At 37.4% G+C, this 25,484-nt stretch overlaps 1 protein-coding gene across 2 annotated transcripts in view; it reads left to right on the forward strand.

Moving 5' to 3' along the window:
* Positions 1 to 25,484, forward strand: part of ADAMTS20 (ADAM metallopeptidase with thrombospondin type 1 motif 20) — a 176,641-nt gene that overhangs the window by 142,023 nt on the left and 9,134 nt on the right. For both annotated transcript variants that reach the window (XM_027591604.2, XM_027591605.2), the window contains one exon: positions 12,192 to 12,283. In XM_027591604.2, coding sequence (XP_027447405.1) covers positions 12,192 to 12,283 — 92 coding nt within the window. The remainder of the gene's footprint in view (positions 1 to 12,191; positions 12,284 to 25,484) is intronic.

Consider the following 25,484-nt stretch of genomic DNA (forward strand, 5'->3'; position numbering starts at 1 on the left):
TTCTGACCCTCCCCCCTCTCATGCTCTATCTCATTCTCTCTCTCAAATAAATGAATAAGATATTTTTTTTTAAAAAAGAAAGTAATTCAGAGTATAATAAAATCAAAACATATTTATGGAACCTAATATACACTGAACATGATGCAGCCTTCCATCCTGGAACTTGCATACCTACAAGAAAAGGCAATAAAGTTCATTTCAGAAGCAGAAACTCTATATTGCAATTGAATCACCAGTACCTAGCATGGTCCATAAACTATAGAAAGAAACAAAAAATTTATTGAGACAGGGAATGCATGAGTACATAATCTCTATATCACAGTCACATGATGATGAACTGTTATTGTTAGTAATAATAGCTACCATTTACTGAACACCCACTGTTACTGCATTGGGGAAGCATTATACTGTTGTGTTTATGACTCTGGAGTTAGACCGTCTGGGAGTAAATTCTTTGCATCCATTTACCAGTTACGTGACCTGGGAAATACCTCTTTAAGCCTAAATTCCCCAATCTGTAAAGTGAGAAGCTGCCTCTCAGGTGTTTTTTCTTTCTTCTTTCTTTCCTTTTTTTTTTTTTTCCTTTCTGTTGAGGATTAAAATATAATACTTGTAACATACCTAATAAGTGCCTTGCATATAGTAAATGCTCGATAAATGCTGGTTGTTATTTACTAATGTATGTTGTAGCATTGCTAAGTACATAAGGGGAACTTGGTAACTTATTTGCTGTTTATTAAGCGATTATATTTTGTTATTTTATCAAACAACTCTGCTATTTGCCAGGCATTAGGCTGGGCCCTGAGAATACAATGTATACATTTTCAACTCTCTGGTCTCTCTTTTCTTTCCTCCAGTTTGGGTGGCAAAAACGCAGTCTTGATTAAACATTTCCCCTGTGCTGCACTTGCAACATGAAACATGAGTGTAGCCCCTTATACACTGCCCTTCTGACTGATCTCCCCTTAAATGCATGACTACTAAGCTACATGCTGCTGGGGTAATCCTGTTGCCCTTCCCTAGTTCATTTCCACCCCCACACCCCTAAATGCCTAACTAACATCTCCTCTAGCTTCAAATTTCTAAAATTTCCAACACTTCCACTTTATCTACTCATTGCTGATGATCTTGCTTCTTGTCTCACTAAGAAAATAAAAACTACCAGAAGAGCTTTTCCACAACCTACCACCATCCCGTCTACAAGCTACCCAAATCTTCACCTACAGACTTTTCCTTCTCTCCTGCTTACTGTGGGTGAACTATTCCCACTCCCACCTAAGGCAACCCTCTCTTGTTCTTTAGTCTCATCACTTTGTACCTATTCGAGAACATTTGCTCAGCAACCTGAACACCCACTGTTACTGCATTGGGGAAGTTTTGAGAACATTTGCTCAGCAAACTTTCCCTTCCCTCTTAAATGACCAATTCTACCTCCATTTCGCCAAATCCAGTGACAAGTTCATGGTTTTCATCTTACTTGATTCCTGTCCTGGCCACTTTCTCCTGTCTTTTTCACAGTTTCTCAGCTTGACTGGTTACTCTTCATCTTCCACAACACTGAATGTTGAAGAGGTTTAGGACACAGTCATTCCTTTGGGAATCTCATTCTACTTATAGATTTCAAGGGATGGTCCCAAATGTATATCTTCAGTTTGGAATGTTACTCTAAACTCTAATATTCAGCTCGTGACCCAGCAAATCCACATGAATGTCTAATAGGCATATCAAACTCAATGTATCCAAAACTATACTTTCAGTATTTCTTCTCACATCCACTCTTTCTATCTCAAATTTTTATCATTTCAGGAAATGGCACGTATAATCTCCTGGATACTCCAGCTAAAAATCTAGCAACATCTGGGCACCTGGGTGGCTCAGTTGGTTAAGCGACTGCCTTTGGCTCAGGTCATGATCCCGGAGTCCTGGGATCGAGTCCCACATTGGGCTCCCAGCTCAGCAGGGAGCCTGCTTCTCCCTCTGACCCTATCCCCTCTCATGCTGTTTCCCTCTCTCTCTCTCTCTCTCAAATAAATAAATAAATAAAATCTTTAAAAAAAATAAAAAAAAATCTAACAACATCTTAGCTCCTCCCTTTCTCTCACACCTACATGCAATCCATCATCAAATTCTGTCAGGTGAATCTCTAACATACATGCTACTATGGACTGAATCATGTCTCTCAACATTCATATGATAAAGCCCTAATCCCCAATGTGATGATATTTGGTTATGGGGAGATAATTAGGTTTAGATAAGGTCATGAAGGTGGGGCCCTCCTCATGGGATTAATGCCCTTATCAAAAGGGGAAAAGACACCAGAGCTCTCTCTGCCATAAGAGGAGACAGCAAGAAGGATGACCACCTGCAAGCCAGGAAGAGGGCCCTCACCAGAAGGTGACCATACTGGCCCACTGATCTCCCCCTTCCAGCCTCCAGATCTTAGAGAAATATATTTATGTTGATTAAGCCACAGTTCACGGTGGTTTGTTACGGCAGCCTGAGCTAAGACACATATCAAATATCACTTTCTCACTACCTCATTGCTACCACCTTCATCTGAGTCCACACCATTTCCCCTTGGATTATTAAGCCAACTAAAACTGTAGTATTCCTGTTTCAGTATTGTACCACTTTCCTACCTCCTGACCGACATTCTCAACAGAGAAGCCTGAGTAATCCTATAAAACAGAAGCCACATCATACTTTATACATTTCCACATTTCATCTTTTTAACAACCCTGAATGCTGATCAAAACTCTCCAAACATTTACCATCTAACTCAGAGTAAAATAAAAAATCCTTTCAGTGGTCAACAAAACTCAACATGACCTCCCCACCTCCATCACTTCTCTGCTCCCTCCTTGCACACTCTGCTCCAGACATACTTGTCCCTTTGCTGTTCCTTGAACACATCAAGCTTGCTCTCACCTTAAGGCCTTTTCACTTTGTTCTATTGGCCTGGAACAATTGTGCTACAGTTACCTGTATGGTTTACTCCTTCATTTTTGGGGGGTTTCTGCTTAGTTTCACCTTCTCAATCAGGCCATCCTGGACCACTCTCCACTCTTAAAATCCCTTTCTCTCCTTTTAACTGATTTATTTTTTTATATAGCAATTATCACCCCTAATATAATGTAATATTTACTTTATTACCTGTCTGACTCTGGTAGGACTCAGGTTCCATGTCTCTTTCCGCCACTGATATGTTCTTAGAGTACTTAAAATAATATCCAATTCACAATAGGTTTTATTTATTTTTTTAATTTTTATTGTTATGTTAATCACCATACATTACATCATTTGTTTTTGATGTAGTGTTCCATGATTCATTGTTTGTGCCTAATACCCAGTGCTCCAAGCATAACGTGCCCTCTTTAATACCCATCACCAGGCTAACCCATCCCCCCACCCCCCTCCCCTCTAGAATCCTGTTTGTTTTTCAGAGTCCATCGTCTCTCATGGTTCGTCTCCCCCTCCGATTCCCCCCCCATTCTTCCCCTCCTGCTATCTTCTTCTTTTTTATTTTCTTAACATATATTGCATTATTTGTTTCAGAGGTATGGATCTGTGATTCAACAGTCTTGCACAATTCACAGCGCTCACCGTAGCACATACCCTCCCCAATGTCTATCACCCAGCCACCCCATCCCTCCCACCCCAACCCCACTCCAGCAACCCTCCGTTTGTTTCCTGAGATTAAGAATTCCTCATATCAGTGAGGTCATATGATACATGTCTTTCTCTGATTGACTTATTTTGCTCAGCATAACACCCTCCAGTTCCATCCACGTCGTTGCAAATGGCAAGATCTCATTCCTTTTGATGGCTGCATAATATTCCATTGTATATATATACGTCTTCTTTATCCATTCATCTGTCGATGGACATCTTGGCTCTTTCCACAGTTTGGCTATTGTGGACATTGCTGCTATAAACATTGGGATGCATGTACCCCTTTGGATCCCTACATTTGTATCTTTGGGGTAAATACCCAGTAGTGCAATTGCTGGATCATATGCTAGCTCTATTTTCAACTGTTTGAGGAACGTCCATACTGTTTTCCAGAGTGGCTGCACCAGCTTGCATTCCCACCAACAGTGTAGGAGGGTTCCCCTTTCTCCTCAACCCTGCCAACATCTGTCGTTTCCTGACTTGTTAATTTTAGACATTTTGACTGGTGTGTGGTGGTATCTCATTGAGGTTTTGATTTGGATTTCCCTGATGCCGGACGATGTTGAGACTTTTTCATGTGTCTGTTGGCCCTTTGGATGTCTTCTTTGGAAAAATGTCTGCTCATGTCTTCTGCCCATTTCTTGATTGGGTTATTTGTTCTTTGGGTGTTGAGTTTGATAAGTTCTTTATAGATTTTGGATACTAGCCCTTTATCTGATATGTCGTTTGCAAATATCTTCTCCCATTCTGTCGGTTGTCTTTTGGTTTTGTGGACTGTTTCTTTTGCTGTGCAAAACCTTTTATCTTGATGAAGTCCCAATAGTTCATTTTTACCCTTGCTTCCCTTGCCTTTGGTGACGTTTCTAGGAAGAAGTTGTTGCGGCTGGGGTCGAAGAGGTTGCTACCTGTGTTCTCCTTTAGGATTTTGATGGATTCCTGTCTCACATTTAGTTCTTTCAACCATTTGGAGTCTATTTTTGTGTGTGGTGTAAGGAAATGGTCCAGTTTCATTGTTCTGCATGTGGCTGTCCAATTTTCCCAACACCATTTGTTGAAGAGAACAAAAAACACTATTTGTTTTTTCCATTGGACATTCTTTCCTGCTTTGTCAAAGATGAGTTGACCATAGAGTTGAGGGTCCATTTCTGGGCTCTCTATTCTGTTCCATTGATCTATGTGTTTGTTTTTGTGCCAGTACCATATGGTCTTGATGACGACAGCTTTGTAATAGAGCTGGAAGTCCGGAATTGTGATTCCACCAGCTTTGCTTTTCTTTTTCAACATTCCTCTGGTTATTCGGGGTCTTTTCTGGTTCCATACAAATTTTAGGATTATTTGTTCCATTTCTTTGAAAACAGTGGATGGTATTTTGATGGGGATTGCATTGAACGTGTAGATTGCTCTAGGTAGCATTGACATCTTCACAATATTTGTTCTTCCAATCCATGAGCATGGAATGTTTTTCCATTTCTTTGTGTCTTCCTCAATTTCTTTCATGAGTATTTTATAGTTTTCTGAGTACAGATCCTTCGCCTCTTTGGTTAGATTTATTTCTAGGTATCTTATGGTTTTGGGTGCAATTGTAAATGGGATCGAGTCCTTAATTTGTCTCTCTTCTGTCTTGTTGTTGGTGTATAGGAATGCCACTGATTTCTGTGCATTGATTTGATATCCTGCCACTTTCCTGAATTCCTGTAGGAGTTCTAGCAGTTTTGGGGTGGAGTCTTTTGGGTTTTCCACATAAAGTATATCATCTGCAAAGAGTGAGAGTTTGTCTTCTTCTTTGCCAATTTGGATGCTTTTGATTTCTTTTTGTTGTCTGATTGCTGTGGCTAGGACTTCTAATACTATGTCGAATAGCAGTGGTGATAGTGGACATCCCTGCTGCGTTCCTGACCTTAGGGGGAAGATCTCAGCTTTTCCCCATTGAGAATGATATTCGCTGTGGGTTTTTCATAGATGGCTTTATGATATTGAGGTATGTACCCTCTATCCCTATACTCTGAAGAGTTTTGACCAAGAAAGGATGCTGTACTTTGTCAAATGCTTTTTCTGCATCTATTGAGAGGATCATATGATTCTTGTTCTTTCTTTTGTTAATGTATTGTATCACGTTGATGGATTTGCGGATGTTGAGCCCACCTTGCAGCCCAGGGATAAATCCCACTTGGTCGTGGTGAATAATCCTTTTAATGTACTGTTGGATCCTACTGGCTAGTATTTTGGTGAGAATTTTTGCATCCATGTTCATCAAGGATATTGGTCTGTAATTCTCCTTTTTGATGGGGTCTTTGTCTAGTTTTGGGATCAAGGTAACGGTGGCCTCCTAAAAGGAGTTTGGAAGCTTTCCTTCCATTTCTATTTTTTGGAACAGTTTCAGAAGAATAGGTATTAATTCTTCTTTAAATGTTTGGTAGAACTCCCCTGGGAAGCCATCTGGGCTTTTGTTTGTTGGGAGATTTTTGATGACTGCTTCAATTTCCTTAGTGGTTATAGTCTGTTCAGGTTTTCTATTTCTTCCTGGTTCAGTTTTGGTAGTTGATACATCTCTAGGAATGCATCCATTTCTTCCAGGTTATCTAATTTGCTGGCATATAGGTGCTCATAATATGTTCTTATAATTGTTTGTATTTCTTTGGTGTTGGTTGTGATCTCTCCTCTTTCATTCATGATTTTGTTGATTTGGGTCATTTCTCTTTTCTTTTTGATAAGTCTGGCCAGTGGTTTATCAATCTTGTTAATTCTTTCAAAGAACCAGCTCCTAGTTTCATTGATCTGTCTACTGTTCTTTTGGTTTCTATTTCATTGATTTCTGCTCTGATCCTTACTATTTCTCTTCTCCTGCTGGGTTTAGGCTTTCTTTGCTGTTCTTTCTCCAGCTCCTTTAGGTGTAGGGTTAGATTGTGTATCTGAGACCTTTCTTGTTTCTTGAGAAAGGTTTTTATTGCTATATAATTTCCTCTTAGGACCGCCTTTGCTGTATCCCAAAGATTTTGAACAGTTGTGTTTTCATTTTCATTGGTTTCCATGAATTTTTTAAATTCTTCTTTAATTTCCTGGTTGACCCATTCATTCTTTAGTAGGATGCTCTTTAGTCTCCATGTATTTGAGTTCTTTTCCAATTGTGATTGAGTTCTAGTTTCAAAGCATTGTGGTCTGAAAATAGGCAGGGAATAATCCCAATCTTTTGGTACCGGTTGAGACCTGATTTGTGACCTAGGATGTGATCTATTCTGGAGAATGTTCCATGGGCACTAGAAAAGAATGTGTATTCCATTGCTTTGGGATGGAATGTTCTGAATATGTCTGTGAAGTCCATTTGGTCCAGTGTGTCATTTAAAGTCTTTATTTCCTTGTTGATCTTTTGCTTAGATGATCTGTCCATTTCAGTGAGGGGAGTGTTAAGGTCCCCCACTATTATTGTATTGTTGTCAATGTGTTTCTTTGCTTTTGTTGTTAATTGCCTTATATAAGTGGCTGCTCCCATGTTAGGGGCATAGATATTTACAATTGTTAGATCTTCTTGTTGGATAGACACTTTAAGTAGGATATAGTGTCCTTCCTCATCTCTTATTATAGTCTTTGGTTTAAAATCTAATTTGTCTGATATAAGGATTGGCACCCCAGCTTTCTTTTGGTGTCCATTAGCATGGTAAATGGTTTTCCACCCCCTCACTTTCAATCTGGGGGTGTCTTTGGGTCTAAAATGAGTCTCTTACAGACAGCATATCAATGGGTCTTGTTTTTTAATCCAATCTGATAGCCTGTGATTTTGATTGGGGCATTGAGCCCATTTACATTCAGGGTAACTATTGAAAGATATGAATTTAGTGCCATTGTATTGCCTGTAAGGTGACTCTTACTGTATATTGTCTGTGTTCCTTTCTGGTCTATGTTGCTTTTAGGCTCTCTCTGTGCTTAGAGGACCTCTTTCAATATTTCTTGTAGGGCTGGTTTTGTGTTTGCAAATTCCTTTAGTTTTTGTTTGTCCTGGAAGCTTTTTATCTCTCCTTCTCTTTTCAATGACAGCCTAGTTGGATATAGTATTCTTGGCTGCATATTTTTCTCATTTAGTGCTCTGAATATACCATGCCAGTCCTTTCTTGCCTGCCAGGTCTCTGTGGATAGATCTGTTGCCAATCTAATGTTTCTACCATTGTAGGTTACAGATCTCTTCTCCTGAGCTGCTTTCAGGATTTTCTCTTTGTCTCTGAGATTCGTAAGTTTTACTATTAGATGTCAGGGTGTTGACCTATTTTTATTGATTTTGAGAGGGGTACTCTGTGCCTCCTGGATTTTGATGCCTGTTTCCTTACCCAAATTAGGGAAGTTCCTTGCTATAATTTGCTCCAATATACCTTCTGCCTCTCTCTCTCTTTCTTCTTCTTCTGGGATCCCAATTATTCTAACATTGTTTCATCTTATGGTATCGCTTATCTCTCGAATTCTGCCCTCGTGATCCAGTAGTTGTTTATCTCTCTTTTTCTCAGCCTCTTTATTTTCCATCATTTGGTCTTCTATATCACTGATTCTCTCTTCTGCCTCATTTATCCTAGCAGTTAGTGCCCTCATTTTTTATTGCACCTCATTAATAGCCTTTTTGATTTCGACTTGGTTAGATTTTAGTTCTTTTATTTCTCCAGAAAGGGTTTCTCTAATAACTTCCATGCTTTTTTTCAAGCCCAGCTGGTATCTTTAAAATCATGATTCTGAACTCTAGGTCTGACATCGTACTAATGTCCGTATTGAGTAGGTCCCTGGCAGTCGGTACTACCTCTTGTTCTTTTTGTTGAGGTGGTTTTTTCCATCTTGTCATTTTGTCCAGAGGAGAATAGATGAATGAGAGAACAAAATCCTAACAGGGTAACAATGTTCCCAGAAAATATACACTAAACAAATCAGAAAAGACCTGAAACCGGGGGAAAAGTAAGGGAAAGAAAGAAAAAAGAAAAAGAAAAAGATAAAAACAAACAAATCAGAACAAAACAAAACAAAAAAACCTGGAATATGACCAAATGTGGTCAGGCTGGTGCATAGTTCAGTGCCACACACTAGTATTTGGGTGTATTTTGGTCTGTTAGAAGAAAGTGCCTCCCAAAATTTTAAAGAAAGGAAAACTTATATATGTACAAAAATAAGGGTTGATACAATGAAGGGATGGAATATGACTGTAAAGGTGAAAATTATAAAAAATTTTATAAAAGGAATTGATAAGATAAGTTGTTTGCAAAAAGAAAGAAGAGGATTAAAAAAAGGGAGAAAATGTGATCAGGCAGGAGACTAAAACAAAGCCATACACTAGAGATTTAGGGTATATTTTGATCTGTTAGAAGAAACTGTATCTCAAAATTTTAAAGAGAGAACAACATATATATATATATATATATATATATATATATATATATATATATGCGCCAAAAATTAGGGTAACTACTATGAAGGGATAGAATATGACTCTAAAACTGAAAAATAAAAATGTTTTTTAAAAAAGGGATTGATAAGATGTTGGTTGAAAAAGGGAAAAAGAACAATTCAAAAAAAAAAGACAGTTAAAAAAATTAACTTTGAAAGACTAAAGACTCATGTTAAAATAGTCATGGATTCTATGTGCAGTATTCCCCTAGCTCTGGCGTTCTGCTGTTCTCATTGATGGGTAAACTTGGTCTTGGCTGGCTGTTCTTGCTGATCTTCTGGGGGAGGGGCCTGTTGCTGTGGTTCCTAAATGTCTTTGCCAGAGGCGGAATTGCCCTGCCCTTGCCTCGTCTGGGCTATCTGCTAGGGTTTGCTCTCAGGAGCTTTTGTTCCCTGCAAGCTGTCCGTACAGCTTTGGAGGACAAGAGTGAAAATGGCGGCCTCCCAATCTCCGCCCTGGAGGAGCCAAGAACTCAGGGCCCCGATCCCCAGCGCGCCCCCAGAGAAAAGCAATCACTCCCGTCTCCCCGGTCTCTAGCCACACTCCGTGCTCACCCGGCCTGTGACCGAGTGTTTCTATCTCTGGCACATGACCTGGTGTGGAGTCTCCAAACCCAGCAGATCCCTGTGGTGTGCTCCCATGCTGTTCCTCCTGGGGGAGGAAGGGGAGTCTCTACGGATCGGCCACTTGTTGGGTCCCTGCTGGAGGAGTAGTGGCCCTACTGTGCCGCGGATCACGGTTTATAGCCACCCCGAGCTGAGAGCCCACGCCTCGGTTCTGTCTCTGCAGCCAGCTTCCCCGCTCCGATACCTGGGAGCTCTGCTGCACTCAGGCACCCCTGGTCTTTCTGTGACCCCGAGGGTCCTGAGACCACAATGTCCTATGAGGATTTCACCCACTGCTTAGCCACTGGAGCGACGTCCCTCAGCGGAGCCAACTTCTAAAAGTTCCAATTTTGTGCTCTGTGGCTCTATCACTTGCCAGTAGTAGCTGAGGGAGGCCCCCTCCCCCGCCGTCTATCCTCCCAAATATCGCCTCCGATTCCCTTCTCCGCACGACCTACCTTCCAGAAAGTGGTCGCTTTTCTGTTCAGAGAGTTATTGCTATTCTTTTCTTCAATCTCCTGTTGAGTTCGTAGGTGTTCAGAATGGTTTGATTCCAATCCACCTGAATTCCTGGGACTAGACGAAATCCAGGTCTCCTACTCCTCTGCCATCTTGCTCCGCACCCCTCACAATAGGTTTTAAATAAATATTTGTTGAGTAAAAAGTCTTTAACTTTCCTCAAGAAACTATCTTGAGGAAATCTTGAAGACAAATTTGAGTTAACTGACGTGGAGAAAAGGAGTTTCAGGAGGAGGGAACAGCATGAACAAAAGCCTGGAAAGGTGAATCATCTTGGTTCCATTAAAAAATAAAAAGTCCATTTTTCTGTAAACATAAATTAAATGGATATTGGGGGGTTGCCGAGAAGTTCCCAGAGAGCAGATCATAAAGAATAATGTGTACTAACTACACAATCGAATTTTGTAAGTTATGAGAACCACTGGGGGAAAGTTTTAGCAGAAGAGGAACCAAACTTGGAAGGAGAACAAATTGTATCCATGAAAATAGTTAAGAATCTAACATAATAATCCAGATGGAAATGATACGGGTTTAAAATAGGGGCATGGTTCAGAATAGGGAGCCCTTGAGAAATATTAAAGAGGTACACTCTGTAGGATTTTCAGACAGAAAGAATATAGGGATTAGCAACAAAGAATATCTAGAAAGATTTCCAAAATAACAGGGTGGATGGTGACATAGTTCAGTGAGATGAGAAATATAGCAGAGGAAATAAGTCTGGAGAAAAAGATAATATATTTAGTTTGGGCGTGTTGAGTTAGAGCTATCTGTGAGTTATCCAGGTAATGATGAGGGAGATAGTAGCAAAGGATGCTTGATTTGAAAGTTGTGTCTGCTGTGCCTCAGCCTAACCCGTAAGTGCCAGCATAAGCAGTGATGTGTGGATAAATGTTTAACAACCAGCATTTAACAACCAGGAAACAAAGTCTGATTTATAGCATTTGCCAATGTCCATGGTTATATATATTCCCACCATGCCAACTTTAAGCTACCAACACGAGCTCATTGTACATGATGTTGGGAAGAGACACACCCAGCTGGTTCTCATGATTTGGTACAAGCTGACTCTGGCACATAACTGAAAGCCTCCTAGCCTTGGAAACTGCCCTTGGTGATACGATATCTCTAGGAATGCTACTTTTGGGAATTGCCTGTAGGGAACTGGTGTCATCATGGGGGCATGCAGTGATCTTTCAGTCTTGTTGAAAAGTGAAGTGATTTGAAACAACGTTAGTGGAGGTGAGAGCCACTGACTGGAATACTGTTGGTTAGAATATTATTTGATTCAAGCATGAATAACTTATTGGACCAGTGGACTTTTAGGGTTCCTTCCAACCTGCCTTTAATCCTATAACTCTATTTTTGATACTTCATATAGACTCTCCAGCATTATTGCCAATTAGGAAATTTTGCTAACGATGTTAGCAAAAGTAAGATTCAAAAGAAAATAGTAATATAATGCAGTAATATTAGAAATCAAAATAACAAATATTTTAGCTGGATGTTTTTGTTTTTGAGTTGCCTAAATGAATTGATATATATACATCATATATATATATATATACATACATATATATATATATATATATATATATGGTCTATAAGCACCTATGTGTGGCTTTGTCATGATGTATTAACCTTTAATGTTTTTTTCTTCTATAATTTGCTCCTGAACCCACTTTATTTTAGATATTCACTATAATGTAAAATATAACAAGGTATTTAGTTTTTTAAAACTTCTGGATTAATTTACAAATGTGCCTGCCATTTTTAGGGCAATTTTTGAGATAAACATTTTTGTATTAAACATTATTTATTGAAAACCTGACATAGGTACTGTAATTGCATGGCATATTTGCTTAAAATTTTGAATTAATTATATAAATATATTTAAGAATATAATATAAAGACTGTATGTTTTGCAATGAAGATTGGAAAATATGCAATGCCTCAGTGCTAAAAAGTTTCATTTATTTTTTTAGCCACAGACCTTGTTTTTGCCCAGACAGTATTTGGAAAGGCAGTGCCATTTGCCACAGCGGGAGATTGCTATAGTGCTGCCAGATGCCCACAGGTATTTCATATTTGTTTATTCTTCCCTCACCATGAAAAAAAAAACGGATACTGTTTCTCTGAATTTTCTTGACCAGAATATTTCAAGAAATGTAAGTAAATAGAAAAATGCAAATTTTCTATATGAATTTTATTTCAAAGGTTATAGATAAATTTTGGAGGAAAAATATCTCCCTGCCAATTTTAGGTTTGTTTGAAAGGTGCAATAACAAGGATTTCAAATTGTTCAGAGCCTATTTCTCCTTCCGTCATGCATTTTCATTTTTACTCTTTCCACCCAGTCTATGGAAATGAATGGATATACATAACAAAGTAAAGGAATGGATCATAACCATGTGGCCTCTCCATACACTGCTGCTAAAATTGGTTATATTAGCTGTCTGGGTCTGTACCAATCCCAGAGTAACTTTTATTTGTGAAATAGTGTATTTCCATGTCTTTATTCTTGTTTTATTTTTTTCCAGCATTCTCTTCACACACCCTTTATGCCATCTATGTGATTTCCAGTATAGAGTATGGTTTCTAGAAGAAATTTACTATTTCATCTTTAACAAGAGATTTTATAAAGTCTATGTGAACAACAGTGTTATGATAAGATGGAGAAATGTAAGCTAGATTAATGTGGCATGGTTAGGCAGATTCATCACTAATTGAAAAAATCATGTGCAAGAAGTAATAATTATAATATGGATATTTTCAAGAGAAGTAGCTAATGGTTTGCCAGAGCCCTCTCTTCTTGGGATTTCCCATTCATTAGTTTCATCATATGACAGAGAAGGTATGCTTATGTCGAAAAGAGAGGGCGTTTCTATACTATACAAAGACCCTTTATACTATACAAACACATTAGAACTATGGGTTCAAACGAATAAGAAAAAAATTATCTGGAATAAATTTATGAATTTTAGGTCCAGAAATGCAAGTAGAACCTGGTGATGTCATATGAAAAAGACCTAAGTGTTTTATTCAACCATCATGAGTTCAATATGACTCATGTAGATTATGGAGTAATTTCTAAACCACCCCATACAATCATAAAGTACCCAAACACAATATTGACACCAAAAGATTTTAAATTTGTTTGAAAAAGGTAAGTTTTTAATCTATCTAGGAATAGGAGGCAACAACCAGGAAAGAAAAAAAAAAGCATTTAAATCATGTCACATAAGGAAAATGAAGGTAGCTAGGAAAATAATGGGAGGTTATGGTAACTATCTTTAAATATTTAAAGAGATCCATGAAAGAGGAATGAGGTCAGTGTGTTATTCCAGGAGGCATTAATAGAGCAGAAGATTCCAGCTCAAGATAAAGAAGGTTTCTGACAAGGGAGAGTTGTCCAGTAAAAAGACCCCCCAGATGTGGGACCCAAATAATTCACTAATTTTTACCTGTGGTTTTTAATAAATTGGTCTTGTATCCTGCAACCCTGCTTAACTCATTTATTAGTTATAATAGTTTTTAATTGGATTCTTTGGGATTTTCTATATACACAGTGATGTCATCTACACATAAACATAGTTTTACTCCTTCCTTGGCAATATGGATGCTGTTTATTTCTTTATCTTGCCTCATTACCCCTCCAAAACTTCTAGAGCATCACTAAATAAAAGTGATGAGAATAAAAAAAAAAAAGTTATGAGAGTAGATATACTTGTCTTATTCCTGATTTTAGGGGAAAGGCATTCAGTCCATCATTAAGTGTGTTAGCTGTGAATGTGTTGTAGATGCCTTCAGTCAAGTTGAGGAAGTGCCCTTCTATTCCTAGTTTAAGTGGTTTTATCATGAAAGGGTATTGGTTTTTGAAATGCTTCTACGTGTACTGAGGTGATCCTGTGGCTCTTGTCCATTACTGTACCAGATATACCAGTATAGCATACTGGTTGACTCTGGTATGTTGAAACAACCTTGCATTCCTAGGAGAAATCCCATTTGTCCATGTAATATCATTATTTTTATATGTTGCTAGATTTGATTTGATTTGTTGGGAATTTCTCAACTATTTTCATAAGAGATACTGACCTAGTCATTTTCTTGTGAGGTCCTTATCCAGTTTTGATATCAGGGAAATACTGGCCTTCTAAAGTGAATTGGGAAGTATTCCCTCCTCTTCTACTTTTTTGGAAGAGTTTGTAAATAATTAATTCTTTTTTTTCCTTTTTATTAAATTTTATTCCAGTATAAATAATTAAATTTTTTCCTTTTTATTAAATTTTAATTCCATACAGTGTTATATTTCAGTGATTCAACAATTCTATACAACTCAATGCTCATCATGATAAATGTTTTCTTAATCCCCATCACCTATTTCACCCATTCTCCCCACCCACCTCCCCTCTGGTAACCATCAGTTTGTTCTCTATAGTTAAAAACCTTTTTTTCTGTTTGTCTCTTTTTTCCTTTGTTTCTTAAATTCACATATGAGTGAAATCATATATTCATATGATTGTCTTTGTCTTTCTGACTTATTTCACTCAGCAGTATACTTTCTGGGTCTATCCTTGTTATTGCAAATGACAAGATTTCATTCTTTTTTATGGCTGGGTAATATTCCATTGTGTATATATTTATATACACGACCTCCTTTTTTTATTTTATTTTATTATGTTTTTTTAGTCACCATACAATACATCTCCAGTTTTCGATGCAGTGATCCATGATTCATTGTTTGCGTACAACCCCCAGTGCTCCATGCAGTATGTGCCCTCCTTAATACCCATCACCAGGCTAACACAGCCCCCTTCCCCCTCCCCTCTAAAACCCTGTTTGTTTCTCAGAGTCCATAGTCTCTCACGGTTCATCTCTCCTTCCAATTCCCCCCCCTTCATTTTTCCCCTCCTTCTCCTAATGTCCTCCAGGCAATTCCTTATGTTCCACAAATAAGTGAAGCCATATGATAATTGACTTTCTCTGCTTGACTTATTTCACTTAACATAATCTCCTCCGGTCCCATCCATGTTGATGTAAAAGTTGGGTATTCATCCTTTCTGATGGCTGAGTAATATTCCATTGTATATATATGGACCACATCTTCTTTATCCATTCATCTGTTGAAGGACATCTTGGCTCTTTCCACAGTTTGGCTAATGCGGACATTGCTGCTATGAAGATTGGGGTGCATATGGCCCTTCTTTTCACTACATCTGTGTCTTTGGGGTGAATACCCAGGAGTGCAATTGCTGGGTCAGAGGGTAGCTCTATTTTTAATTTTTTGAGGCACCTCCACACTGTTTTCCAAAGCGGCTGTACCAACTTGCATTCCCACCAACAGTGTAAGAGGGTTCCCCTTTCTCCACAACCTCTCCAACATTTGTTTCTTGCCTTGTCAATTTTTGCCATTCTAACTGTAAGGTTGTATCTCAGTGTGGTTTCGATTTGAATTTCCCTGATGGCTAATGATGATGAACATTTTTGCATTTGTCTGTTAGCCATTTGTATGTCTTCTTTGGAGAAGTGTCTGTTCATGTCTTCTGCCCATTTTTTGATTTGATTATTTGGTTTTTGGGTGTTGAGTTTGAGAAGTTCTTTATAAATCTTGGATACTAGCCCTTTATCTGTAGTGTCATTTGCAAGTAACTTCTCCCATTCTGTGGGTTGCCTCTTTGTTTTGTTGACTGTTTCCTTTGCTGTGCAGAAGCTTTTTATCTTGATGAAGTTCCAAAAGTCCATTTTTGCTTTTGTTTCGCTAGACTTTGGAGATGTATCTTAAAAGAAGTTACTGTGGCCGATGTCAAAGAGGTTACTGCCTATGTTCTCCTCTAGGATTTTGATGGATTCCTGTCTCAGATTGAGGTCTTTCATCCATTTTGAGTTTATCTTTGTGTATGGTGTTAGAGAATGGTCGAGTTTCATTCTTCTGTATATAGCTGACACGATCTCCTCTTTATCCATTCATCTGTTGATGAACACTTGGGCTGCTTCCATAATTTGGCTATTGTAAATAATTTTGCAATAAACATAGGAGTGCATGTATCCCTTTGAATTAGTGTTTTGGTATTTTAGGGATATATACCCTAGGGTGATTACTGGATAATATGGTAGTTCTATTTTTAATTTTTTGAGGAACCTTCATATTGTTTTCCACAGTGGTTGCACCAGTTTGCCTTTTCACCAAAAGTGCACGAGGTTTCCTTTTTCTCCACATCCTCACCAACACCTGTTGTTTCTTGTGTTGTTGATCTTTGCCATTCTGATAGGTATGAGGTGATATGTCATTGTAGTTTTGATTTGCATTTCCCTGATGATGAGTGATGATGAGCATCTTTTCATGTAGCTGTTGGCTATCTATATGTCTTCTTTGGAGAAATATTTGTTCATGTCTTCTGCCCATTTTGTAGTTGGATTATTTGGGGTTTTTTGGTGTTGTGTTATATAAGTTCTTTTTTTTTTTTAAGAATTTATTTATTTGAAAGAGAGAGAGAGAGAATGAGCAGTGGGGAGAACCAGAAGGGGATAGAGAAGCAGACTTCCTGCTGAGCAGGGAGCTCAATGCAGGACTTGATCCCAGGACCCTGGGATCATGACCTGAGCCAAAGGCAGACACTTAACTGACTGAGCCGCCCAGGTGCCCTAGACAAGTTCTTTATATATTTTGGATACTAAACCTTTATTGGATATGTCATTTGCAATTATCTTCTCCAATTCAGTAGGTGCCTTTTAGTTTTCTTGATTGTTTCCTATGCTAGCAGAAGCTTTTTATTTTGATGTAGTCCCAATAGTTTATTTTTGCTTTTTCTCCCTCTTGCCTTAGAAGACATATCTAGAAAAATGTTGCTATGGCCAGTGTCAGAGAAACTACTACCTAGGCTCTCTTCAAGGATTTTTATGGTTTCAGGCCTCACATTTAGGTAATTAATCCATTTTTAGTTTATTTTTGTGTATGATGCAAGAAAGTGGCCCAGCTTCACTCTTTTGCATGTAGCTGTCCTGTTTCCCCAACACCATTTGTTGAAGAGACCATCTTTTTCCCATTGAATATTCATTCCTCCTCTGTCAAAGATTAATTGAACATATATTCTTGGGTTTATTTCTGGGTTTTCTGTTTTATTCCAGTGATCTATGAATTTTTATGTCAGTACCATACTGTTTTGACTGCTACAGCTTTGTAATACAACTTGAAGTCTGGAATTGTGATACCTCCAGTTTTGTTCCTCTTTTTCAAGATCACTTTGGCTATTTGAAATCTCTTGTGGTTCCATACAAATTTTGGGATTGTTTGTTCTAGTTCTGTGAAAAATACTGTTGGTATTTTGATAGGGATTGCATTAGATCTGTAGATTGCTTTGGGTAGTATAAACATTTAACAAATATTTCTTTTCCCAACACTTGAGCGTGGAATGTCTTTCCATTTTTTGTATTGTCTTCAATTTCTTTCATCCATGTTTTATAGTTTTCAGAGTATAGGTCTTTTACCTCTTTGTTTAAGTTCATTCCTAGATATTTTATTGTTTTTTGGTATACTTATAATTGGGATTGTTTTCTTAATTTCACTTTTTGCTGCTTCATTATTAGTATATGCGAATGCAACAGGTTTCTGTACATTGATTTTGTATCCTATGACTTTACTGAACTCATTTATCAGTTCTAGTATTTTTTTGGAAGAGTATTTAGGCTTTTCTATAGTCTCATGTCATCTGCAAATAGAGTTTTGCTTCTTCCTTACCAATTTGGATGCATTTTACTTCTTTTTGTTGTCTGACTGTTGTGGCTAGGACTTCCAGTATTATGTTGAATAAAAATGGCAAGAGTGGACATCCTTGTCTTATTCCTGGTCTTAGGGGAAAAGTTCTGTTTTTCACTGTTAAATAAAATGTTGGTTGTGGATTTTTCACATAAGGTCTTTATTATGTTGAAGTATGTTCCCTCTAGACTTACTTTGTAGAGGTGTTTTATTATTTTTTTTATCAGGAATGGATGTTGTACTTTGTCAAATGCTTTTTCTGCATCTATTGAAATAATCATATGGTTTTTATCCTTTCTCTTGTTGATGTGATGTATCACATTGATTGTTTTATGAATATTGAACTACCACTGCATCCCAGGAACAAATCCCACTTGATTGTGGTGAATAATTTTTTTAATGTATTGTTGGATTCAGTTTGCTAGTATTTTGTTGAGGATTTTTGCATCTGTGTTCATCAGAGATATTGGCCTTTAGTTCTCTCTTTTTTTTTTGGTGGTGTCTCTCTGGTTTTTGGTATCAGGGTGATACCAGTTTCATAGAATGAACTTAGAAGTTTTCCTTCCTCTTGTATTTTTTGGAACAGTTTGAGGAGAATTGGTATTAACTCTTTAAATATTTGGTAGAATTCACCTCTGAAGCCATCTGGTCCTGGGCTTTTGTTTTGGGGGAGTTTTTGATTATTGATTCCATTTTATTGCTGGTAATTGGTCTGTTCAAATATTCTATTCTTCCTGCTTTAACTTTGCTAAGTTATATGTAGGAACAAAGAGACCAGCACTCGATTTTGTTTATTTTCTCTATTTTTTAATTTATTTAATCAATTTTCAGACCATTCTTTATCATTGCTTTATTTCTTCTTGCTTTAGATTTAATTTGCTCTTTTTCCAGTATCTTAAGGTGGAAGGTTAGGTTATTGATATATCTTTTTTTTCTCTTTTAATATAAGCATTTCCCGATTTAGATTTCCCCTTATGTATTTATTTTGCTGCATCCTCAGAGTTTTGGTGTGTGGTGTGTTCATTTCCATTCATCGTAAAGTATTTTCCATGATCACCTGTGAGGTCTTCTTTGAATTATTGGTTCTTTAAGAGTATAGTGTTTGATTCCCACATATTTGTGAATTTCCCAAATTTCCTTCTGTTATTGAGTTCTTCCCATTGTGATTGGAAAATACACTTTGTAGTCTTTATACGTGCTCTTAAGTGCATTGAGTCTTGTTTTATGGCATAGCATATGGCTATTCTGGAAAATGTTCAATATGTGCTTGGAAAGAATGTGTATTCTGTTGTTGGTGAAATATTCTATAGATGTTTGTCAGGCCTAGTTGGTTTGAAGTATTGTTCAACTTTTCCATTTCCTTGTTGATCTTCTGCCTAACTGTTCTATTCACTGAAACATTGCAATTATTATTGAATTGTCTATTTCTCACTTTAATCTTATTGTTTCATTTACTTTGTATTTTATTCACTTACTTTGGGATTTTTTTGTATATGATTATAATTGTCATAATTTCCTGACATATCGACACTTTTATCATTATAAAATGTTCTTCTTAAAAAAGATCTTTAAAAGAAATAAAAAAATGTTCTTCTTTATCTGAAGTAGCATTTTTTGTTTGTTTGTTTTAAAAATCTAATTTATCTGACATTAGAATGGGCCACTCAGTGCACAGATAGTACATGATATATAATTTTATCCCATTTGCTTTTAGCCTATTTACATCTTTGGATCTTAAGAGTATCTTCTATAGAGGGCACTTTTGGATCTCTGCCTTTGAATTGTTTAATAATATTGATATTATGTCTTGATTTATATTTGCCATTTTACTTTGTTTTCTATATGTCTCATGTTGTTTTTTTTCCTCCATTTCTTCTTTACTGCTTTCTTTTTTATCAATTGAATGTTTTTGAGTATAGCATTTTAATTTCCTTAATAACTTTTTCACTATATTTTTAATTGCTTTCTTAATTGCTGCTTAAGAGTTTACAAAATACATCTTAACTTATCAGAATCGACTTCAGATTTATACTACCTAATTCCAGTGAAATATAGAAACATTACTCCTTTGTGTGCTCTATTTCCTCTTCCTTTTGTGGTGTTATGTTTGTTATACAATCTACATATGTAACAAACCCACAATACATTTTTATAATAACTTTATATGATTTTATGTTTCTTAGAGAATATGGGAGAAGTAATGAGAGAAATTACATATTCATAGAGATTTTTATTTGAACCGTTATAGTTAGCATTTCTAGGTTTCTTCTTTTCTTCCTGTGGATTTGAGTTATAAGCTGGTATCATTTCCTTATTCCCAAACAGCTTTGCTTCCACCTGCCTCATTTTTGTCATTATCATCAAATATATTACATTGCTATACATTATAGATCACTAATATAATCGTATACTTATTGGCTTATACAATTGTTTTAAAGTAAGTTAAGGGTAGAAAGGAAAAGAAATGTGCAATTACAGCATCTTTTATAATTACCTACAAAATTACCTTTATCAGTACTCTTTGGTTGTTTTGTATTAATGTGTGGTATTACTTGATTTCAACCTGAAGAACTTCCTTTAGCATATCTTGTAAAACAGGTCTACTAATAAATCTTCTCTGTTTGGTTTATCTGGAAATGTCTTTATTTGGCCTTCATTCTTTTTTTTTTTTTTAAGATTTTACTTATTTATTTGACAGAGAGAGAGAGAGAGAGACAGCGAGAGAGGGAACACAAGCAAGGAGAGTGGGAGAGGGAGAAGCAGGCTTCCCTCTGAGCAGGGAGCCTGATTTGGGGCTCAATCCCAGGACCCTGGGATCATGACCTGAGCTGAAGGCAGAAGCTTAACCGCTGAGCCACCCAGGTGCCTGGCCTTCATTCTCGAAAGATTGATTTGCTTGTTATAAAATTCTCAACTTACAGTTTTTATTTTCCAGCACTTTAAGTATGTCACCCCACTGTCTTCTGGCTTCTAGATAAAAACATGGAAGTCAGCTATTTATTTTATTGGGGTTCTTATATATGTGGTTATTTATCTCTTGATGCTTTCAGATTTTCTTTGTCTTTGACTTTCATCATCTTTAGTATCACATATTTGTATGTGGATCTCTGTGTATCTGCCAAACTTGGAATCTATTGAGTTTCTTGAATGTATAGATTAATGAATTTCACCAAAATTTGGAAATTTTTCAGGCATTATTTATTCAAACGTATTCTCTGCTCCTTTCTCCTTTCCTTCTGGTACTCCCATTATGCATATGTTGGTGCATTTAATGGTGTACCCTTGTTTCTTTGAGGCTCTGTTCATTTTTCTTAATTCTTTTTCTCACTGTTCTTCAGATTATATCTTCGCTATTGATATCTGTTCAATTCTTTCTCTTGCCTGCTCCAATCTACTGTTTGAGCCCCTCTAGTGAAGTTTTTCTTTTTGGTTATTGTACATTTCAACTCCAGAATTGTCCTTTTCCTCTTTTTCTAAATGTAACTGCTATCCCTGTATTGATATTCTCTATTTGATGAGACGTTATTATCATACCTTTCTTTAAAACATGGTTTTCTTTAGCTCTTTGAACATATTTATAATAGCTGTTTGAAGTCTTTATCTGCTCAGCCAGACATCTGAAACCTCTCAAAGGCAGTTTCTAATGCCTTTTCCCCCTGAATATGAGTCATCCTTTCCAGCTTCTTTGCATATCTCAATTTTTTGTTGAAAACTGGGCATTTTAGATCATATATTTTAGTAACTGTGGACACTAAATCTCCCCCTCCCCTCTAGGACTTGTTGCTTGCTTGCTTATTTATTTGCTTAGTTCCTTGGCAGGACTATTTCAGTGACATCTGTCTTCCCTGTGCAGTCTTTGATGTCACTCCTTGGAAGGCACAGCCTTGGACATGTACACGGTCACTCAGATCTCCTGGAATGATAGTGTTTTTAGCTGGGACATCTGTCTCTTTCCCAACTCCCCATTAAGTTTTTAAGCTGGTCTGAATCTACTGATACCATACTCAGCTCTTAGTCTCCCCTAATTGCTAGATGATTGCTCTATTCTTCAATAACATCCTGGAGGAGTAAATTACTCCATGGTCTGATTCAACTAAATTTAAGCCCTTTGGCCAGGGTAGTATTACAGGTCAGTCTTTGAGGTCAGGTAAGACCTCAAAAGGAGCCCTTCTTAGCTGTCTCTTTCCTTGGTTCTCTCTGTTAAACTCCAATTTGATCTACCATTTTGCTTGTTGCTCTCATTGAACTATCACCCCATTCCTCTTAGCTACACACCATTAAAATCTTGTTTTCAATAGCATCTTTAGGCTTGAAATTCTCCCATGTCCTCTCTCAGATAAGCTCATATCCCTTAGAAAAAGCTATGGAACTTTTTGTCCTTACATCTTGACTCTCTCATAAGGAAGAAACATTGTACCAATTCTGTGGATCTAGGGATAGGGCCAACTTCTCAGAGTAACAATCCCACTTTTTAAGCAGAATACTGAGTCACAGCAGTAGCCCCTGGTCTTCTTGGCTTGCCCTTCTCAGCATAGAACCTCTGCCCTACCAGTGATTTTGAACAGGGATGATTTGAGTCTTGTGTTCTTAGCCTACCATGCCTGGGGTAGGTCTTCTGTTCTATGAGTAGGGACTGAGTGGCAGAGCCTCATCTACTCTTGCCTGTAAATAGAGCTTCTGTGAACTGGGTGAGATGAGAATTGCTGGTGGTTTGTCCCTCCCAGGGAGAAAACCTAACCCTAAGAGGGAGCTGGGGAAATAGAGTCTTGTGTTCCCATCAAGAGTAAAACTGTCATCTTGCTGAGGTAGGAGGAGAGGGCAGGTCATGATTCAAATGTCACAGACATTCACTGTTTTTACCTAGATATAATTTTTTTTGAATTAGTGTTTTCCCTTTGTTGTAGAACCTTAGGATAGTTTTCAGAGACCTTAAATCGTTGTTATATTTTATAATTTTCACCAGTTATGGTTGTTTTGCTGGAGAGTGAGGCCACAGGGCTCCTCAAGTTGCCATTCCAGAAATGTTTCCTCTCTTGGCTATATTTTTAAAGGTAAATAACTTGGCAGGGGAGGCTCATGTTCTTATTTGCTCTTTGAAGCTGGTTAGCTCTATCCATGTCCATTCTTCCCCTTTCCCACTTCGTTCATATTGGTCTGTCAGATGATAGGTCTACTTCCCAGAATATGACTCTCTGACCCACATCTTCTATTCAGTTCTCTTCCCAAGACTGTCCTTACCTTGATGAACTCTGAAGTCTTATACTGTGTCTTTTCAGACACCTCTTCTAAAGTCAAGGATGTGTAATCTAAACTTTTTAGCATTCTCAGCAAATTTTTAAAAGATTTATTTATTTATTTTAGAGATAGAGAGTGCACAAGAGGAGGGAGAGGGAGACAGAGAGAGAAGAAGACTCCCTGCTAAGTCGAGAGCCAAACCTGGGGCTTGATCTTACAACCCAAGATCATGACTTGAGCCGAAATCAGGAGTCCGATGTTTAACTGACTGAGCCACCCAGGTGCCCCTCAGAAAAATTTTTACTCATGTTTGGATTTTTTTAATAACATTTCCATTTAAGTAGAGATTTAATAGAGATTAAGTAGAGATTATTCATTCTCCAATGATCAACCCATGTCAAGACTGATCAACTTTGTCCAGCAACCCATGCTTCTTGTAAGCTGTGCCTTCTCGCTGTGCCTTCTCATCAAATACTTGATGTGATTAAGGAGAAGTAAATTGAGAATGCCACATAGAGTTGTAGAAAGTCTGATACAAGGGCTCAAAGATGCCATCACTTTGGAAAGTTTGCCATTTCTGGGAATCCAGTCCTTTTTATTACATGTTGAATTGAGTAACGTCTGGTCACTGAGACATCAACAAAATTCACAAGAGAGCTGATATTCAAGTAAATCATATACCTGTCAAGTGGAATCAGAACTCTTATCTCGTTTAACTTTCCTAATGGGAAATAACAGAAAAGTTAATTATTATAAATAGAATATTTCTTGATGAGCATGGAATCTGAATAAGAGGTGTTAGCACAATCAGGTTTTTAAATGGTAAGATAGCTATTTCCATTAATTTCTAACTCCTTTTCTCCAATTTCAATGTAATCCCTTTTTCCTCCCTATAATATCTTGAGAAAGATGTACACTGGGTAATCCCAGTTTATACTTAGGAGAAAGAGACATTCCATGTTAATAACCTATCCAAGACCCTTGAGAAAGACAGAGGCAGAACCAGTATGGTAATAGAATATTCCTCTCTACTCATCAAGGTGAGATGCCTCCCTCACATAGCTCTCCAGATATTTCTAGAATGCAAAGTTTTATTTCCCATGTTAGACGTTATTGGGCATAGATAGGTATGTGCTGTCAGTAGGAATTTTGCCCATCTATATTCATTCTCTATTCAACTGACTGAGGTTTCTGTTACCAAAAATACAAAATGTCTAATATTCTGGGAAGCCTGGGTGGCTCAGTTAGTGAAGCATCTGCCTTCGGCTCAGGTCATGATCCCAGGGTCCTGAGATCCAGTCCCGCATGGGACTCTATGCTCTGCAGGGAGCCTGCTTCTCCCTCTGCCTCTGCTGCTCCCCCTGCTCGTGCTCTTTCTCTCCCTCTCTCTGACAAATAAATAAAATCTTTAAAAAAATATCTAGTATTCTTAGAGATGTTCTGTCAAATATATAAACCAGATTCTGTGTTAAGTTATACAACATTTGCATGAATACTCTCCAGATGTTTGATGTCACAGAAAGGACTTATTTTGTTTGGGATTCATCAAAACCACATCCTCTGTGTTTGCATATGACAGGGCACTCTGGGACATGAATGCTAAAAAGAGAATGGATACATATGGCACTCTTTAGGGAAAATAAACTTTGCCACATTGCAATATAAGATGAAGTTAAGGAGTGTGATGTGACTTTAGAATACATATATCAAAAGTGAAGTAAAGTAAAATGTTTGGTACTTCTCAAAGAGCCACAAAACTTTGACAATAAAACCTAATGTGTATTTCTTCAGCTGTTTTGTAATTAATGCTGATCACATAAGAGCAAGAGATATAACCACATTCAGCCAATGTCAGTAGATCATGGCCAGCATCTATTTTGAATATTCAGAGCCAGTTAAATATTTTGAACATGTATTTTTTTTACTATAAGAAAATAGAGTTTGATATATATCTGCAAGGTCTACCTTTTTTATTACATTGTTTAGATTATCTCTCTCCTTATCTTTGCCTGCTTGATCTGTCTTGTTACTAAAAGCGGTATATTAAAATTTCCTATTGGGGGTTTCTATCTATCTATGTATACTTGCATCTCCTGTAGTTTTGCTTCATAAAAGTTGCTGTGTTATTCAATTCATAATATTTACGTGTTATTACTTCATTGTAGATTATGGTTTCTTTCATGTTTTCCTGATTTGAGGCTTGAATTCTACTTTGTCCCTTAGGATTGCTGCCCCTCTTCTTTGTTTACATTCATTTTCCTTGTACATTTTCTGCTTATCCTTTTAATTT

Source organism: Zalophus californianus, chromosome 9 (assembly GCF_009762305.2).
Source record: "Zalophus californianus isolate mZalCal1 chromosome 9, mZalCal1.pri.v2, whole genome shotgun sequence".
NCBI classification, from domain to species: Eukaryota; Metazoa; Chordata; class Mammalia; order Carnivora; family Otariidae; genus Zalophus; species Zalophus californianus.